General features: G+C 38.0%; 2 protein-coding genes across 8 annotated transcripts in view; one reads left to right on the top strand and one right to left on the bottom strand.

Moving 5' to 3' along the window:
• Positions 1-20,065, bottom strand: part of IFT74 (intraflagellar transport 74) — an 85,001-nt gene extending 64,936 nt beyond the window's left edge. Inside the window, exons 1-7 of one of the 5 annotated variants that reach the window (XR_013387959.1) lie at positions 17,919-18,108; positions 15,414-15,552; positions 10,830-10,965; positions 8,308-8,356; positions 6,705-6,803; positions 6,484-6,544; positions 1,677-1,736 (exon numbers count right to left, since the gene is read on the bottom strand). Coding sequence is in view for 4 of the 5 variants with exons in the window: in XM_077912190.1 (XP_077768316.1) it covers positions 1,677-1,736; positions 6,484-6,544; positions 6,705-6,803; positions 8,308-8,356; positions 10,830-10,965; positions 15,414-15,533 (525 nt within the window). In the remaining variant the exon portion in view is untranslated. Of the gene's footprint in view, positions 1-1,676; positions 1,737-6,483; positions 6,545-6,704; positions 6,804-8,307; positions 8,357-10,829; positions 10,966-15,413; positions 15,553-17,635; positions 17,857-17,918; positions 18,109-19,916 lie in introns of those variants that run through there. The other 4 variants (XM_077912190.1, XM_077912189.1, XM_077912191.1 and 1 more) reach the window with 4 other exon arrangements.
• PLAA (phospholipase A2 activating protein) overlaps positions 19,966-20,386 on the top strand; it is a 38,357-nt gene continuing 37,936 nt past the window's right edge. Inside the window, exon 1 of one of the 3 annotated variants that reach the window (XM_077912187.1) lies at positions 19,966-20,346. In XM_077912187.1, the coding sequence (XP_077768313.1) occupies positions 20,198-20,346 (149 nt within the window). In that variant the 5' untranslated portion in view covers positions 19,966-20,197. The remainder of the gene's footprint in view (positions 20,347-20,386) is intronic. The other 2 variants (XM_077912186.1, XM_077912188.1) reach the window with 2 other exon arrangements.

Raw genomic sequence — 20,386 nt, 5'->3', positions numbered from 1 at the left:
ATTTATATAAACAGAATTTCTAAAATTTATTGGGTGTCCAAGAGTTCATTAGTAATACGTTGGTTTTAGACCCAACACAAAGTTTTATCCTTTTTTTTTTTTTTTTAAATTTTTATTTATTTATGATAGTCACACAGAGAGAGAGAGAGGCAGAGACACAGGCAGAGGGAGAAGCAGGCTCCATGCACCGGGAGCCTGATGTGGGATTCGATCCCGGGTCTCCAGGATCGCGCCCTGGGCCAAAGGCAGGCGCCAAACCGCTGCGCCACCCAGGGATCCCCAAAGTTTTATCCTTAAACAGAATTTTATCTGAGTACTCCTACTTGACTCTACTGTTCATACTCAGCCTAGAATTTGGTTCTTCCCCAAATAATTGACAGAACACATAAAGAAGTTTCCACATTTTACATGCAGCATTAAGACTTTTTTTGGGGGGGGTCCCTGGGTGGCGCAGCGGTTTAGCGCCTGCATTTGGCCCAGGGCGCGATCCTGGAGACCCGGGATCGAATCCCACATCAGGCTCCTGGTGCATGGAGCCTGCTTCTCCCTCTGCCTGTGTCTCTGCCTCTCTCTCTCTCTCTCTCTGTGTGACTATCATAAATAAATAAAAATTAAAAAAAAAAAAAAGACTTTTTTTTTCTTAAAGATTTTATTTATTTATCCATGAGAGACACAGAGAGAGGGAGGCAGAGACACAGGCAGAGGGAGAAGAAGGCTCCATGCAGGGAGCCCGATGTGGGACTCAATACCCAGACTCCAGGATCACACCCCAGGCAAAAGGCAGGCACCAAACCGTGGAGCCACCCAGGGATCCCCAAAACTGTTTTTTTAAAATTGGGAATTCTCATGTGTTCTAAAGTTAAGACTAATTTTACCAAATTATGTTTTTAGAACCCCAATTTAGAAAAAAGTCATTGTAGAGATTCTAGTCTAATTATGTAAGTTAGAAGCTATATAAGTTATATAAAAGTTGTATAAATAAGTTATAGAAACTATAAACTCTATGTATGTTATTTTCTTCCAAATGTTTATAATCAAAAGAAGTTAGCTCCTAACATTTTGTCATCTACCAAAGACTCAAAGAACATTAAACACCCATTCTCATTTATCAGTCAAGAAGTAGGGTTATATATGGCATCATAAGGTAACCATTCATTTTTCTCTCTCACTTATAAAATGTTATAAAGATTACCTTATATTTACAGTGAGTACTTAGCTGCTTTTGTGCAAATGTTAAACCAAAAGTATTCCATAAGTTGGAATACTTAATCTGTATACAAGGAATATAGATGATACTCCCTAACACTGTGGTGTGAGACCAGTTCAACCTAGCCTTGTAGAAAGACACTAAAGCATCCATTAGGGAGATCTGACAAACAGGAAGAAATTTAAAAAGAGCAACCTAAGGGGCATCTGGCTGGCTAAGTAGTAGAGCATGCAACTCTTGACCAGGATATGAGTTCGAGCCCCACACTGGATATAAAGATCACTTAAAAACAAAATCTTTAATGAAAAAAAAGCAACTGAAGGAACTCAATTATAATAGTGGCATTTAAGATCAGAGTAATACCTATCTGTAAGGTGTGCAAAGTTTTATCAAACTATTTCTAGATATAACTTTGTAGTGGAGGACATGATCTACTTGGTCTATTGCTTATACTTATAAATTTTCTTACCATGTTGTAATCATTCATCACTTCTTCCATTTCAGTATTGGTATTAAGTTTATCTACCAACTAAAAACAAAGATACAAAAAAAAAACCACTCTGTTAGTCTTTATAAATTTTCTCTATAATTCATAAGCTGGTATCTAATCTTACAAACAATGAGTAGTCATTTAAGTATTAATACAAGTATTTTGTCTTCTATGATAAAAACAAATATTGAGCTAAGTATATATTATGCATTTGGCCAATCAATAAATCACATTTTTAGGGTGGCAAAGTGAGCAGTAATAAACTATTCTTCCCTCAGACTGTACATTGAAGAGCTTTGCCTGCTTTGAAAAGATGTCTGGACTTAAAAGAAGTGTCTAAAGAATACAAAAGGGATCCCTGGGTGGTACAGTGGTTTGGCGCCTGCCTTTGGCCCAGGGCGCGATCCTGGAGACCCGGGATCGAATCCCACATCGGGCTCCCGGTGCATGGAGCCTGCTTCTCCCTCTGCCTCTCTCTCTCTCTCTCTCTCTGTGACTATCATAAATAAATAAAAATTTAAAAAAAAATAAAGAATACAAAAGTTTGGGGAACATGTGTCTGTCTTTTCCTCAGCAGAGAGGGTATTAACAGAATTATAAACAGAATTATATTATAATTATATAATATTATGATTATAAATATATTCATAATTATAATAATATAATTGTAATATAATATAAAAGTTTGGGGAACATGTATCTGTCTTTTCCTCAGCAGAGAGTGTATTAACAGAATTATAAACAGAACTATAATTATATAATATATAATAATATATTAACATAATTGTAATATAATAACACAATATAATTATAATATAATTATATTTTTAACAGAATTATATTATACCAGTAAAAATGCAAAATTATTTTCTTGGTCTTCCAAAAAAAACCAAAATACAAAAAAAACAACAGGGTAAGGCACCATCAGCTTACTTATACCAGTAAGCTTCTTTCAAAAAATTAGGCAATGATAGAAATAGCTAACATATTTACCTGTGACAAACATTATTCTGGCCTGTTGAATATATTCACTTAATTTTAACAATTACTCTACAAAGTAGATACTATCCACATTTTGCAAATAAAGAAATTTAGCAAGCTGAAGAGCCAGAATTTAAACAGGAAGGCTACTAAAAGCAAACTATTTGGATATAACTGTGCCTAAAAAACTAAGCTTTATTAATGTACTATGTATTAGTATATATCCTATTTCACTTGATAAGAATAGTAAGTGCTACTAAAACCTAACATTCTCAAATGTTTTTCTATGTGTTAGATATGGGCTAAATGTTCTCCTTATATTAGTTCATCATCCTACAAACAACATATTTTACACATTATTAATATTATCATACTAAGTAATTTACCTAATGCATTCTACTACAACTAAAAAATGGCTTTTATCTAATATCATTTCATATAATACAAAAAACTTTCTCATATTTAAGACAAAACATTTACTAAAAAAATTGCACTGAATACTAGGCTCTACAAATTGTTCATTATGGATTATATAGTCCAACGTATTTGAGAATTACAATATTCCATAATCAGCAAAATTTGTTTATGAGTACAATGTAACAATATCAAGTAGATACAGCATAATTTACCTAGCCATTTTGGTAGAATGTTTTGTATTTTATGTAACACTATAAAGTGCACTAACATTCTTATCATAGAAGTCCCAGAAGAAGAGAGGGAGAAAGGGCTGAAAACTTCCCTAATCTGGAAGGAAACAAATATTCATAAAAAAGGTGTAGAGAACATCCATAAAAAAATCAACAAAAGCAGGTCAACACCAAGATTATCATAGTAAAATCTGCAAAATACAGAGATAAGGGAAAAAAAATCCTACAAGCAACAAGGAAAAAGAAATCCCTAACTTAAAGGGGAAGACAAATAAGGTTAAAGCAGATCTACCCACAGAAACTTGGCAAGCCAGAAAAAAAGTGGCATGATAAATTTAAGTGCTGAATGGGAACAACATGCAGCCAAGAATACTTTATCCAGCAAGACTGTCATTCAGAGTTGAAGATACAGTGTCCCAGATAAACATAAAACAAGATTGTGACCACTACACCACCCCTGTAAGAAATATTAAAGGAGACTCTTTGAGTGGGGAAAAAAGACCAAAGGCAACAAAGACTAGAAAGGAATAGAGAAGATCTTCAGAAATAACAATTTAACAGGTAATAAAATGGCACCAAGTGTCATATAACCATTCTGAATAAAAGTGGAGTAGGGATCCCTGGGTGGCGGTTTGGCGCCTGCCTTTGGCCCAGGGCGCGATCCTGGAGACCCGGGATCGAATCCCACATCGGGCTCCCGGTGCATGGAGCCTGCTTCTCCCTCTGCCTGTGTCTCTGCCTCTCTCTCTCTCTCTCTCTGTGTGACTATCATAAATAAATAAAAAAAATTTAAAAAAAAAAAGTGGAGTAAATGATCAATCAAAAGACAAAGGGCATCAGAATGGGAAAAAAAAACAAAACAAGACTCACCTATATTCTGCCTATAAGAGACTCATTTTAGACTTAAAGACCCCTGCAAATTGAAAGTGGAGGGATGGAGAACAATTTACCATGCAAGCAGATATCAAAAAAGAGCTAGAGTAGCCATACCTAAACAACTAGATTTTAAACAAAAGACTATAACAAGAGATGACAGAGGGTAGTATATCATAATTGAGCAGTCTACCCAATAAGAAGATCTAACAATTGTAAATATTTATGCTCCCGACTTGGAAGCTCCCAAATGGATAGAACAATAACAAACATAAAAAAATTGATAATAACACAATAATAGTAGGGGACTTTAACACCCCACTTGCAGCAATGTACAGATAATCCAAGCAGAAAAGCAATAAGGAAACAACGGCTTTAATGACACGGTGGCCCAGGGATCCCTGGGTGGTGCAGCGGTTTAGCGCCTGCCTTTGGCCCAGGGCGCGATCCTGGAGACCCGGGATCGAATCCCACATCAGGCTCCCGGTGCATGGAGCCTGCTTCTCCCTCTGCCTGTGTCTCTGCCTCTCTCTCTCTCTCTCTGACTATCATAAAAAAATAAAAATTAAAAAAAAAAAATTGACACAGTGGCCCAGATGGACTTAACAAATATATTCAGAACATTCTATCCAAATGCATCAGAATTCACGTTCTTTTTTCAAGTGCATGTGAGACACTCTCCAGAACAGATCACATATTGGGTCACAAATCAGGCCTCAACAACTACAAAAAGACTGAGATAATACCATGCATATTATCTGGCCACAGTGCCATAAAACTGGAAGTCAACCACAAGACCATTAAGAAAAACTTTGGAGGGGGGCTGGAGTGGCTCAGTAGTTGGGCATCTGCCTTTGGCTCAGGGCACGATCCAAAGGTCCTGGGATCGAGTCCTGCATCGGGCTCCCCTCAAGGAGCCTGCTTCTCCCTCTGCCTATGTCTCTGTCTCTCTCTGTCTCTCATGAATAAATAAAATCTTTGAAAAAAGAAAAAATTTGGAAAGACCCCAAATAAATGGAAGTTAAAGAACATCCTACTAAAGAATGAATGGGTTAACCAGGAAATGAAAGAAAAAACTTTAAAAATACATAGAAACAAATGACAATGAAAATTTGATCGTCTAAGACCTTACAGATGCAGCAAAAGTAGTCATAAGAAGGAAGTATATAGCAAGATAGGCCTACCTCAAAAAGCAAAAAAAATCTCAAATACACAATCTAATACACATGTAAATACACACATAAGGAGTTAGAAAAATAAGGCAATTGTGAAGCCTAAAGCCAGCAGAGAAAGGGAAATAATAAAGATCAGAGTAGAAATAAATGACAGGAAACAATATAGGTTGGTGAGGATGCGGAGAAAGGAGAATGCACTGCTGGTGGGAATGCAAATAGGTACAGCCACTCTGGAAAACAGTATAGAGGTTCTTCAAAAAGTTAAAATAGAAACTACCATATGACCCAGCAACTGCACTACTAGGTATTTACCCAAAGGATACAAAAGCACTGATTCAAAGGGCACATGCACCCAGGTGTTTATAGCAGCTTTAGCAACAGCACCAAAACTATGGAAAGAGCACTAATGCCCACTGACTAATGAATGGATAAAAAAGATGTGACACAGACACACATAAAATGAAATATTACTCAGCCATAAAAAAATAATGAAATCTTACCATTTGCAATGACATGTATGGAGCTAGAGTGTATTACCGCTATGCAAAATAAGTCGGTCAAGAAAGATAAATACTGTATGATTTTACTCATATATAGAACTTATGAAACAAAACAGATGAACATAGGGGAAAGAAAAGAAAAGAGAGAGAGGGAAGCAAACCATAAAGGAGACCCTTAACTATAGAGAACAAACTGAGGGTTGCTGGAGGGGAGGGGGGTGGAGGGCAGGTTAAATGGGTGATGATTATTAAGGAGAGGACTTGTTGTGATGACCACTGGGTGTTATATATAAGTGATGAATCACTAAATTCTACTCTTGAAACTGATACATTACACTGTATGTTAACTAACTAGAACGTAAATAAAAATTGAAACGTTAGAAAAAAAAGACGACTATGACTGGCAGAATACATATTGATCTGTTAAACCAAATTATCTCTGGGGAGGGCAATGAGGGAAAAAGCAAAATGATATTTTAATCTCTAACTTTTCCTGTTTTCAATCTTTTACAGTAAGCATGTATTTGTGTATTATTTGGTATTTAAAATAACACATTTTTAAAGCAGCAAAAACCAAAAAAAATGTTCAAAAAAATCTTAGAACAAATACCATGTTGTAGTCTGCTAGTTGTCCTTGAAACTCTTTGATTTCAACAGCTAAAGTCTCAGCTCTGTAAGCATAAAATACATTTATAAACACATAAATAAGCAGAAGTGAATTATAAACATTATTTAACTATGAATTCAGTATTAAATTTCTGAAATATATTACATTAAATGTTGCTTGTAATAGGAAAGATCTTGTATAATTTTATCTCCAAAATCACTTACCTCTTTTCATATGACAAATATACTGAATTCTCTTGATTGTACATTTCTATTTCTTTCTGAAGTTTATTAATTTCCATTGTAAGTTCACTTATTTTACTTCTAAATGAGAAGAAATTAGAAAGTCAGTAATACTTCTAATCCAGAAAAGAGCCTTTCTAGACACACAAAACAAACTTCTCATACATGTGTAACATTATAAATGGTTTTATGAAATTTCACTAAAGGAAAAACAATTTATGTGGCTTATTTGACTAAGAATGAGGAATATCCCAACTTTGATAAGAAACTAAAAGAGATTCTCTAATCATTAAGATGAAATATGACCAGAATATAAGGCTGGTCAAACTAACAATCTTTAGACAGAAGCAGATGCCTTAATTGTCACCCTTAAACCACAGGCCATCCTCTAGGACAGGGCTTCTCAAAAGCAGCACTATTGACATTTTAGGTCATTAAAGAATACTCTGAAGTATTCTGAAGAATACTCGGAAGAATACTTCTTTACTTCAGGGGAAGGGTCTATCCTGTGCACTCTACGAAGTTTAACTATATCTGTAAAAGTTGTCAGTAGCACAACCCGTCAATCCCAAGTGTGACAACCAAATTATTTGTCTAAAAATTGCCAAATATTCTCTAGAGAGCAAAATCAGTGCCAGTTGAGAACCACTGCTATAGAGTCAAACAATTACATAAATAGCTGGAACTATTTTTTTATGCAGAAACACAAATCATAGAAAAGCAAGGAAATGAAATGATGAAAGATAGTGCTATTCCTTTTCCTTCTTTTGATTTAAAAGTGGCTGGATATCAAGAGATGCTATACAACTAACATCCTATCTTTTTTGCTGATATTAGTTTAGCTTAATGCTAAACTTAATGGACTGATGGGGAAAATGTACACTTCTCTTTACTGCCTTCTAGAAGTTTGAGAATCATAAAGGATCCTGATATCAGAGAAATGAAAGGATCCAGAACTGGGAAAGAAAACAGTACTTTTAGGACATGATAGAAGAATGGATTACATGAAATGGAAGTAAGAGAGAAAGAAGATACTGATAATGAGCCAAGAAGAAAACAAAGTAAAATGGGAAAATGGAGATAGGACAGTAGGACACCTGAGCAAGAAAAAGGTAGGTTGAGAATAAGAAAAAAGTTCTCAATTTAGAGCTTCATACTTTGAGACACATAATAAACCTTATTAATTAAAATACCCCACATTCGTAGCAGTTGACCAAACATACATTTATGTAAAACCTTGCACTGATTAACATGTCATAAATAACTTTTCCCTTTCTTATTAGATGCAACTAGTGACATGTCAGTGGTATAAATAATATACTTCACAGTAATTTGTGAAAGAAGCATAAAAGATTATTCTTATCATTTTATGAAAAACAGTGAACTTGACATATAGAGTTCATATACATGCAAATATACACAATTTAAAATCTCAGCCTAATTGTATTATCACATATATTTTGTAACATAGCCAAATTAACAAATTATATTAGAACACAAAATAACTCTTAGAAATCGAAAGATAATTATCTTAATAAAAGTACCAGAGTTAAAACTTCACGACCATTCATAGGAAAAAACATACCGAAGAAGCCCAAGATAATAAGATTTGTCTAAAATTTGCCTCTGAGGACCTAAAAAAAAAAAAAAAAGTTTTTAATTATTACTGTACAGTTTGGAAATGCTGCCAAAACACCAAAGCCAAAGCACAATAAAGTTACACTCCATAATTCTGACAGTCCTTATTTATGCTCCAATAAATCTGATAATCAAGACAAATCATTAAAATGGAAAAGAACACTGGGGCACCAGGCTGGCTTAATCAGTAGAGCATGGGACTCTTCATCTCCGGGTGAAATGAAAAGAGAATTAATATCCTGGCATTATGACATAATGGAAACTTGAATTAAGACCATGAAAATGGGACTAGAGGTAGGGCTGTTAAGACAGTAGACTCTACGGGTCAGGTTGACTGAATGCACACTAAGAAAGTCTAGAACAGGGTTATCCAAGAAAACCTTCTGCAACAATCGAAATATTCTATATCAGAACTGTCCAGTGAAGTAGCTACCTGGGATTATTGAGCACTTGAAATATGGCTGATGCTACTTGAGAGCTAAATATTTATTTTACTTAATTTTATTCAATTTAATTTTAAATAGCTACATGTAGCTATTGATTATCATAAAGTACAGTACAGATTTTGGACTGTGAATTTCTCAGTGCAAGAGATTATGATTTTTCAGAATTTGTCTCAGAGACTTTTTTGACTGTGAATTTCTCAGTGCAAGAGATTATGATTTTTCAGAATTTGTCTCAGAGACTTTTTTAGAAACATGATCTTATTTCAGTAGGAATACGAAAGTATTCCTAAGGAAAAAAAAAAAGTATTCCTAGGTTAAATGTCCCAAACCTTGAGAAATGAAGTGCTCTGCAAGGTGGGAGAGGTAAGGGTAGAGAGTACTGACTGTGAGCTCTATGCTCAGAAGAGGGAGAGAATGTGTTAGAAAGGGAAATGGGGCTCTGGAGCAGGTAACAAGTCACAGCAGATAGTAGTACATATAATAATCAGAACTCTTTCATGTAAGACTCTGAAATATACTGGTAGAAATTATCTTAACTGATATTGGTTCTGTTCTAAGGAGAAATCAATACAGTAATAAATATTTGATAAATTATTTATAGGATTATTTAATAAAATAAAATGTGCAAATATTTCTCTGAATATATTTTCAAAGACTAATTATATAATTTTGACACTTTTTCACAGTACTCATTATTATTAAGCAAGCATTTCTAAATAACCGTTTATTAGTATTTAGTGAGCTAAGTGGTATTACAATAAAGAAAGAAAATTTGTCTTCTCAAAGGCATGGCATGGTATATTATACAATATAGCATCTTATAATTAATTTTTCTCAATAGAATATCTTCATCCCTGATAAGTCATTTGTCACAAATACAGAAAATAAAACTCATTATAAAGCAGTTCATCATGCTTTGATTTGTACATATTACAGACCAATTTTTTGAATCCTAACATACCATTATGTCTCTTTAAACACAGAGGCGTAAGGAAAGATGCAGCAAAAATCTATACATTAGTCTCATTTCCTTACTTAAAGAGTTACATATTACAATGGTGCATTAGAAAAAGTAACACTCAACTAATTTCTCATAAAAATATAAGTATCTTAATAGTGTCACTTTTATATTAAAAAGTATTTCAGAATATTTCTACATAGTACTAGAAATCTAATTTTCATTCCTAAGCTTTTCTTCAAATTATTTCAAATTTCTTCAAGTTATAACAAGTTTCATGTTCAGAAAAATAAAGATTAAAATACCTCACATATGTATTTATTCTCTATTCCACAACGTATTTTCACATTCATTCTTTTAATTATTTAACCCTAACCATAATTTTGTGAATCAACGAATAAAAATGGAGTAAAATAGCCTTCTTATAATTCTCATTTAGTACTAAGGTACTGTAATATATTTTTTTAAGATTTTATTTATTTATTTCTGAGAATACACAGAGAGGAGAGAGAGAAGCAGAGACACGGGCAGAGGGAGAAGCAGGCGCCACGCAAGGAGCCTGACTTGGGACTCGATCCCAGGCCTCCAGGATCAGGCCCTGGGCCGAAGGCGGCGCTAAACCACTTGAGCCACCCGGGCTGACCGTAATATTTTTTTAAAATATTTTATTTATTTATTCATGAGAGACACAGAGAGAGGCAGAGACGCAGGCAGAGGGAGAGGCAGGTTCCTCACAGGGAGCTCGATGTGGGACTTGATCCCGGGACTCTAGGATCACGACCTGAGCCCAAGGCAGACGCTCAACCGCTGAGCCACCCAGGCATCCCTACTTTTTTTTTTTTTAGGTTTATTTGAGAGAAAAAAGATTTGAGAGAAAGAAAGAGAGAGCATGAGCAGGGAGAGGGGCAGAGGAAGAGAGAGAAGCAGACTCCCCACTGAGCAGGGGGGCGTTATCCTTGCTTGATCATGACCTGAGGCAATGGCAGATGCTCAACTAACTGAGCCACCCAGGTGCCCCTGTTTAATACTTTATACAAAATATACCCATTTTCTTAAAATAGATACCTTTCATTCCAGTTTTCATTCCACTCAAACCTTGCTGTGTTACAGGACGATCAGCAACTTTGATTTGAGAAGACAGAACACCTCCTGTCCCTATGGGACCACCACGAGAGCCTGGTCTTGCTGTTCCAGGTGGCATCTAAATGAAAAATATGATTTCAGTTTTAGTAAACTAGAAAAATACTGTACCTTCTACTACTGTTAAGACTGCAAAGAGAATATTTTACGAATTAAAATTTTATTTAATTTGTAAAAGTCTTTATACTTTTGAATTTCTGAAATATTAAATATTAATAAAATTCTTTAACATTTAAAATTCCATGAACATTAAATAGTACACTTCCTTAAAATTTAAAATTCTAAAATAAAATTTATTTTTTTGTCAACTATATTTTAAGAAAAATTAGATTACATAAATATATAAATAAAATTCTATGTGTAGACACTATTTATAACACCCCTAAACTGGAAAGGAACTAACTGTACACATATTTGTCCTTATTTTAACCATAAGAAATGGTTGAATAAGTTGTAGTATATTAAAAAAGTTGATACAACAGTATTTATTTATTTATCTATTTTAGATTTTATTTTATTATTATTTTTTTATTTATTCATAGAGACAGAGAGAGAGAGAGAGAGAGAGGCAGAGACACAGGCAGAGGGAGAAGCAGGCATCATACAGAGAGCCTGACGTGGGACTCCATCCAGGATCTCCAGGATCACGCCCTGAGCTGCAGGCGGCACTAAACCGCTAAGCCAAAAAAAAAAAAAAAAAAAAAAAAAATAAACCGCTAAGCCACCGGGGCTGCCCTATTTATTTATTTTTTTAACAGTATTTATAATTCCATTTTGTAAAACAGAAAGTCTGGAGAATTTTATAAAAAACGGTAACAATGGTTATCCTAATAATGCTGTAGTTCATTTTTATGTTATCTTTTCACAGCTTGATGTTTTCAGCATTATTACAGTAAATATATATTACCTTCAAAATTAGAAAAAAAATGGGGCAGCCCTGGTGGCGCAGCGGTTTAATGCTGCCTGCAGCCGGGGGGTGTGATCCTGGAGACCCAGGATCAAGTCCCACATGGGGCTCCCTGCATGGAGCCTGCTTCTCCCTCTGCCTGCGTCTCTGCCTCTCTCTCTCTCTCTCTCTCTTTCATGAATAAATTAAAAAAATAAAATCTTTTAAAAAATTAGAAAAAAATATGAAAAATTTTGTTTCCTTTTTCCTTTTTTAAAGATTTTATTTATTTATTCATGAGAGACACAGGGAGAAGGGAGTTCCGGGATCACGCCCTGAGCCCAAGGCAGACGCCCAATGGCTGTCCCTGAAATTTTCATTTTTAAATTGAAATTATATATAATTCTATCACAAGATAGTCAAATAAGTGTTAAATGGCTTACATCATTCAGCAAGCATACAGATCATTACTCTACATGATTTTCTATTTCAGTTCTGCAAAATCCAATAGAATACTATACCCTCTGAGGAAAGAATAAAAGACTCCCTTCTTGGGGTGCCTAGGTGGCTCAGTTGGTTAAGCGTATGCCTTTAGGCCCTGGAATTGAGCCCCATGTGGTGGGGCTCCCTGCTCAGCAGGAAGCCTGCTTCTCCCTCTCCCTCTGTCCTCTACCCCCTGACCCCTGCTTGTGCTCTCTCTCTCCAATAAATAAGTAAAATCTTTGGGAGAAAAAGATTCCCTCTTTGCCAGTTCATACAGCATGGAGAGGTTGGAAAGGTATGAGACAATCCAAAGCTGTTCCACGTTATCCTTCTGTTATCTTCCATTCTTTCTTTCCTTTTTTCCTCACACTCTGCCAAAGAGTAAAGCAGTGATCTCTGGAAGAGAATGCTAAATCTCTTCCTGGGTAAACTTTACCAAATGAAAATACAGAGAAATATAAATTAAAATCAAACACATCTAAAAGAATAGACATGTATGTATTCACATAAAAATATGCTTACAATATAGTATTAAAAATAATAGATAAGGTAGACAACAATGTATACCATTGTTTTAGAAAATATTAAAATCATACAATCTTATATGCATGTGTCTTAGTGTTTGTAAATAAACAGAAAAAAGTTTGGAGGGATACATATCACACTGTTGACTATCATTATAGCTGAGGTAGGAAGGAACTCTGGCACTATTCCTTTGTATATTTAATGACAAGCACCAATAGTTTAAAAACTAGTAACATTAAATAGGTGAAGCAGGGGCAGCCTGGGTGGCTCAGCGGTTTAGTGCCGTCTTCAGCTCAGGGCCTGATCCTGGAGACCCAGGATTGAGTCCCATGTCGGGCTCCCTGCATGGAGCCTGCTTCTTCCTCTGCCTGTGTCTCTGCCTCTCTCTTTCTCTCTCTCCGCTTCTTCCTCTGCCTGTGTCTCTGCCCCCGCCCCCCCGTGTCTCTCATGAATAAATAAAATCTTTAAAAAAGAATAAATAAATACATAAATAATAAATAAGTGAAGCACCTGGCACTGAGTAGGTGGCCAGTAAGTGTCCAGATTCTTTTATAAATATTTCATTAGCAAGCATAAAATCTTACTAAAATAAAAATTCTTACTAGCTCAGTACCATGCATATGAAGACTTTAGAAAAATCATTTTAGTATAAGTTGATGTTGATAACGTTACGTAAAACTCTAGAAAAATCTGAAAACATTAAGAAAACCTGACTTTAACAAAATCATTCCCTCCAAAAATTACTGTTCTTCTTATGACTTAAACACAGGACCGAGGGGCACTTGGGTGGTTCAGTCAGTTAAGCAGCTGCCCTCAGCTCAGGTCACCATTCCAGAGTCCTAGGACTGAGCCCTGCAGCAGGCTCCCTGCTCAATGAGGAGTGTTTCTCCCTCTCCCTCTGCTCTTCCACCCACTTGTGTGCTCTCTCTCAAATAAACAAATCTTTAAAAAAATAAAAATAAAAAATTAAACACAGGACCTAACATTATCTCTAGTTTGCAGTTAACCTACTGTATAAGCTTGACATACAAAGAGTCAAAACCATCTGTTGCAAGCATCAGAATAATTAATATGAATATTTTGGTGTATTCATTTCTTTCTATGTATGTATAAATATGCTTTTATGTTCAACGGGCACCACACTGCTTTTTTCACTTAATACTATATTATAAAGATTTATAATTTCTTCAAATATTCTTTGAAAATAATTTTTAATGACTACTTCATAGCTTATTATAGGAAGAGATGCATCACATTTTAAGATTCACTTGTTGTAAGGTAATTTAAGTTGCTTTCAAATTTTCACTGTTATAATTCCAATGAAACTGTAATAATCATCTTTACAGGATATTATTTTGCTTAGAATGATCAGTTTATAAAGTTTATCCAATTTTTTCTAATGTGGTACATGTTTGATGACACTCTCCATTTCACATTAAGCTATTAAATTTTTCTAGTCTGTTTCTAGGCTGTTGTGGCAACCAAAATATCGTTTTACTTATTACTTATAATGTATTTATAGTGGAGTACTGTACTTTTCCTTATTTTTGCTTTATTGCTTTAGATGAATTTTAGAATAGTTTTAGAATGGTATCTCATATAATTTTGATTGAACATAGGGTTCATAGCCTTAGTATAGCAAGAGCTCTTATAAGTTTGCTTTTTCATTTTAAGATTCTGAACTCTATGACATCTATGTTACAAATAATTTTTACCCATTCATCATTTTTAACTTTTTTAATGGTGTTTTCAATTTTTAAGAATTCAAATATATAAATATAAAGATACTTTCCTTTTCAGTATTTGGTGTTTGTTTTACAAAGGCCTAGTCTACACCAAGTTTATATGAAATACTTGCCTATATTTTCTTCCAATACATTTACAGCTTCATTTTTTAAATATAAAGTTTCGGTGGGTGCACGGGGGGAAAAATAAATGAGTAAATAAATAAATAAATAGTTTCTAAAATATCTAGAATTGGGGCACCTGGGTGAGTCAGTCAGTTAGGCATCTGCCTTCAGCTCAGATCATGGTCCCAGGGTCCTGGGATCCAGCCCCGCATTGGGCTCCCTGCTCAGCAGGGGAGCCTGCTTCTCCCTCTCCCTCTGCCACTCCCCTTGCTTGTGTGCTCTGTCGAATAAATAAAATCTTAAAAAAAATAATAAAAATAAGAATATGTAGAATTCTGCGTGAGGGAGGGGTCAATTTTTAATAATCAATGGTTTACCCATTATTTGAACGCACTACTGAATGTTCTATGCTTTTCCCACTATTTTGAAATGTCACTTTAATCATTAAGTTCTTACATATGTCTGATTCTGTTTCTTGTCTATTCCATTTCATTTGATCCAGCCACCAATAAACTATACCACTTAAATTACTGTACCTTTAAACTAAATTTGAATATCAGTATGAGCAGGCATTTTCTCTCAATAATGTCTTTCAGACATCCTTCCACATTTATACTTCTAGGTATTCCCTCCCACAATACAAAATCATATATAACACTATCCGGACAGAATAAAGCAAGAACAAATAAGAATTATAATAGGCAGGCTCTCCAACTTCTACCAGGGCATATGCATAAGAATTCAACAGAACTGTTTGAAACTTACTCCAGTTGCCACTCGAGTATTTCCTGACGGGGGTCGTATTCCAGAAGGAGGTCTTCCAGGTAACCCAATTCCACCTCGCGAAACAGGGCGAGCTGCTGAAGGCTTGTGATTACTGGCCATTGTTTGTACACTTTAACCACTATTTGGAAAACAAGAAACAGTTCAATTCTCCTTTGGTGCCTTCTATAGTAAGACACTGGGGATCTACATAGCTTTCCTTCAAACATTTAAACCACAATAACTTTTCTTGCAAATGGCCATTCCAAGTACCACTATGAGGCCAAACCTGCTTCATTTTGTTCAAATTTGACATTAATGTTACATCTACAATGGAGTCATTGAAGTCAATGAAGTCATTTATTATAGTATGCCTTCTTCCTTTCCCTGTTTGCTTACCAAAATGCAAGCCTCTCTAATTAATTATCTGTCTTGAGCTCTTCCTATACTCTAATAAAATTTTTTTTGACATATCCAGCACCTTTCTTCCGTTTAGACTTTTTCTCTGTGCTCTATGATTCACTTTCTTATATTCTCTGTTATCAAATGCTTCATTTTACTCTTAACCCCAGCTTCCCCGCAAAACACTTTTAGTAGTAAAAGCTGTTTTAGCTTCTTAATCCACAAATCAAAGCAAAGGGAGTACACAACACTCCCCTTGCTTCTCAGTGTCACTTTCAAAACACTCTTCTTCCAAATCTTAAAAAAAACAAAAACAAGACTCTCTTCCTTTGACAACCAGGGAACGCAACCTTATTGCCTTGGATCTTGCCTGGTTGCTTTTATCTAAGGACCACCTAATCTCTAACCCCATCTTCACTAAAGTCTTTTAGTGACACCGAGTTCAGTGTCTATTCCAGTCCCACCAAAGCCCTGGATGACTTCCCTGTGGATTCAATACCTAACGTTCTAGGTCACGGTTCCCTGACCTAAATTTCAGTTACCATCTCAACTCCATTTCAGTCATCTATAGCTGTGGGTCGACCTAGAGCTTGTCATCATCTGGAATTGTTTCACCCCAGTATCAGTTGAAATACTTCATTCCCCTTAATCTCCACATGCCTGTCTCATCTTTATTCTAACTACATCTCCCTTTAAACCAGTTCCTTAATTCACTCATTTTCTTCCAGTTTATCAGCCCTCTCCTTTACTCATCAGAATACATCATTTAAAGTTTGGCTGATAATTCAGAACAGCATTTTTCAGATTATGGGTCACAACCTACCAGTGGGTTGTGAAAAAAATTTGGCAGATTCTAACCAATATACTTTAAATGTGATATAAAAATTATAAGAATTTACTGCACATAAGAAGGGTGTTGTTTCATTAAGTTTTGTTTCAGTTATGTTTACATAAACAACGGTTTGAAGTATCACCAGAATCACCAAAATGTGACTGACATGAAGCGGGTGAATGCTGCTGGGAAAATGGTGCTAGTCGACTTGCTTCATGCAGGTTTGCTACAAACCTTCAATTTGTAAAAACAAAAAAACAAACACAAAACACCCCGTAGTATATGCGAAGCTCAAGAAGATGAGGTATGACTGTTGTCAATGTAAAATTTAAGTCTATTAATTAACTCTAGCTTCCTTGACAACTTTAGAAAAACGTACGATATATAGAATTTCTACTTGATTGCCACTGCTTTCCTGTCTTGGTAAAAGCTTAGCATGAGATCAGTCCCAGAGGGTAAAATATAAAGGGTCACTAGTAACAAAACACGCCAGGAACTCCTGGTGTATTCATCACGCAAACATTCACACAATCTCCACCATTATTCACACGGAGAAGCAGCCTCGCCTCTGGTTCCAGAAAGATGAGTGATACAAACTTTAGTTCTGCCAAAACAGTTATCCAGGGCAGCCCCGGTGGCTCAGCGGTTCAGCGCCGCCTTCAGCGCGGGGTGCGATCCTGGAGATCCCGGATCGAGTCCTACGTCGGGCTCCCTGCATGGAGCCTGCTTCTCACCCTGCCTGCTCTCTCGGTCTGTCATGAATAAATAACTAAAATCTTAAAAAAAAAGAAAAAGAAAAAAAAAAAAAAACAGTTACCTAATCCCCGCTGGATGTTTCCTCATCTGTGGGACCCAAGTGTGGCAATGAGGTAGATCTTGCAAAGCCTTTGTGATACTACATATGAAACCTCTAATTATCACTACCATTATGCTCCCCGAGGCAGCCATTTTAACAAGGAAAAGTTGCTAACACGAGAGAGAAATCTATTACTTTGAGTAAAATCCCTCAAAGAGAATTTTCTCTCTGAGGCTCTGGAATCCTTTCCTCCGGTCTCGCCTCGTCAGGTTTCCTCAGGGCACTGTCTGAGGAGGTCTCTCCACACGCTTGGCGGGACTGGAGTCGGACTCCCCGAGCCTGGCGACAGGCTGAGGAGAACAGCCAAGCGCCGAAAAGATCGGATTCGTTGTGTTTGGAGCGGATCAGCTTCTCCAACGTGAGAAAACCGGATCCGGAGGGACTGAAGGAGGGACAGAGGAGACCCGGGATTTCTCACCTCCTCCGTCGCGTCAGGAGGGAGGTCGCGAGGTCGCGAGGTCGGGGAAGGGCTCCAACTTCTTTCCGAGGCGGGCGCCTCGGCGGAGCCCACCAGCCTGTCTCGTACCGGTTGGCTCACTCGCGACTCCTCGCTCACCCTCGCGCTCACCCTCGCGCAGCTTTCCAGGGCTCTCAGACCTAACCACTGACCGCCCCGCGCGACCGCGTATCCCGGCAACGAGGGCGGGGCGGGGAGAGGGCCATCGTCCTGATTGGCCAATCTTCGGCCTCGGCCCTGGCAACTACAAGGGAGGCGAGAGTAAACCGCTCTCGCGAGATTGGAGGGCTAAATTTTTGTTGTTGTTGTCTGGCTACGTCCGTGCTTTTCTGGAAAAATTGGAAAACAGCGTCTTGGCTGGGAAGGAACACTTTATTGGAAATCCTTAGTTTGCTTTCTAGCTACAGCAGCCTCTCTGTGTGCCCGACCTGAATTCACGCCTAGCGAGTTTTATTATAGCGCCATGTCACCTCACGTGCTATCGTTTTTATTTTTATTTTCTATTTTTTAGTCGTTTTTAAGAAACGTTGTTTAAAGTTATTTGTGATAGGAAGGCTTGTACGTTCTTTTCACTTATTAGAGATCGTTTTCCTTCCTTTTGGAACCCCAAAACGTACACATTAAGTATAGATGCGTTTCCGGGACCGTCTCTTCCTCAATTGGTTGGAAGCTCCCTTTCAGAATTCTTTTGATCCAAGTTCGTGAGGAAGGATGAATTAAATGGACAATGGTTCTAAAATAACTATGTTAGTATCGTTGTTTTAAAAACAAAAACCACGATGTTAAGAACTGCTACATCTCATATCCCACCTCTCTAATAAAGTAACTTGCAGTTTGTTTTCTTCCAGTCTTCCTACAGGTGCGATTGCAGCTATATTTTACTTTTAGCGTGTTTTTTTTTTTTTACATTATTTCCAACTCCCGTTTGAACCCAACATCTTTGCAGCGATCATTTGTTATCCTTTTGTTCACTGTAGTGAATGGGAGTGGCATTTACCACTCCAAAATATGCCACTTTGGAATAAGAATTATTTTGAGCTAAATGCAACTGGAAAGAAGGAGATACAAGAAAAGCTACCATTTCCCGACTTGCCTTAAAAGCAGGACATAAATTTCCAAAGGAAAGACAATAGTCACGGGACACAACTTTAGACCCGTTGTCAGCCTAGAGACTACATGAAAGAAGCTACATAACAAACTTTACCAACTGGCCTTTATTTGCCATTAGCTCCCCATGTTTGCATGTACATAATCGGCTGCCTCTAAAGACTTAAGAACCTTTTCTTTTCTTCCGTAAATACTGTTCCTTTGTTAAGATATTATATAAGCCCAGACTCTAGCCACCTCTTCTATTTATTATACATGTCAATAAATTTGTTTTTCTCTTGTTAATCTATCTTTTGTTGCAGCGCCCCCACGGATAGCCTAGAAGGGTAGTAAGAAAAAAGATTCTTTCCCTCCCAATAACCTCTGTCCAAGCGCTCGGTACACAGAATCGTCGGAGAGAAGCTACTGACATTACGCAGATTCTCCCTGAGTACCTCCAGACACATGGGAAGGGGGCCCAGCATTGGATACTTTTATGTTTAAAAACAACGTTTAGCTTCGGAAAATCTCAGGAGACCACAGGGTAAGTTCGAAGGGGTCGGGCGGGACTGCGCTGCCCCGACGCAGCGACCGAGGCAACCTCCGGCAACCGCAAGGGAGCGCGCAGCCCCTCGGATCAGGATTTAAAACATCCGGATTCGGCGCGCCGGCCGCTCAGGTCCCGCTGGCGCGTGGCATTGTGGGATTTGTAGTCCCGGCCCGCACCTCGGACTACAAGAAATAGTTCCCCCAGGACACAGAGAGGGGGCTGGGGCTCGCAAAGGATCTGGATTGGGGCGACCGGGCCCAACGCCCGGCCGTTAGCTCCGCCTTGACAGGCGGCCCACGGCGCTTTAGGGAAGTGAGGCTCACCTCGGCGGCGGCCTCGGCAGCCGGGACGCACACGCTTTGCGTCACGGCGGGCTGAGACAGATGATGAATTCCGGTGTGCCTGTCAGGGTTGCTGTGTCACTCGGCCCGCTCGGCGCTCCCCCTTCGCGTCGCCCTTCCGCGCCGGCTGTCGGGCTCTTCCGGTGCGCAGCCGCCCCTCACCTGCAGGCCCTGCGCCCGCCGCGCTTCGGCGCACCCCCGGCGTCTCCCGCGGACTGATCTCGCGCGGTGCCTGGGCCCCGGGCGCCCGACGCACCAGGGCCATGGCGAGCAGCGCTGCCAGGTACCGGCTGAGCTGCTCGCTCCCGGGCCACGAGCTGGACGTGCGGGGCCTAGTGTGCAGCCTCTATCCGCCGGGGGCCTTTGTGTCCGTGTCCCGAGACCGCACCACCCGCCTCTGGGTCCCAGACAGGTGAGCGCGGCGAGTCCGGGGCTCCCGCCACCCACCCCGC

This window comes from Canis aureus, chromosome 10 (genome assembly GCF_053574225.1).
Source record: "Canis aureus isolate CA01 chromosome 10, VMU_Caureus_v.1.0, whole genome shotgun sequence".
In the NCBI taxonomy this organism is placed as follows: Eukaryota; Metazoa; Chordata; class Mammalia; order Carnivora; family Canidae; genus Canis; species Canis aureus.
This window is presented reverse-complemented; position numbering and strand designations above follow the sequence as displayed.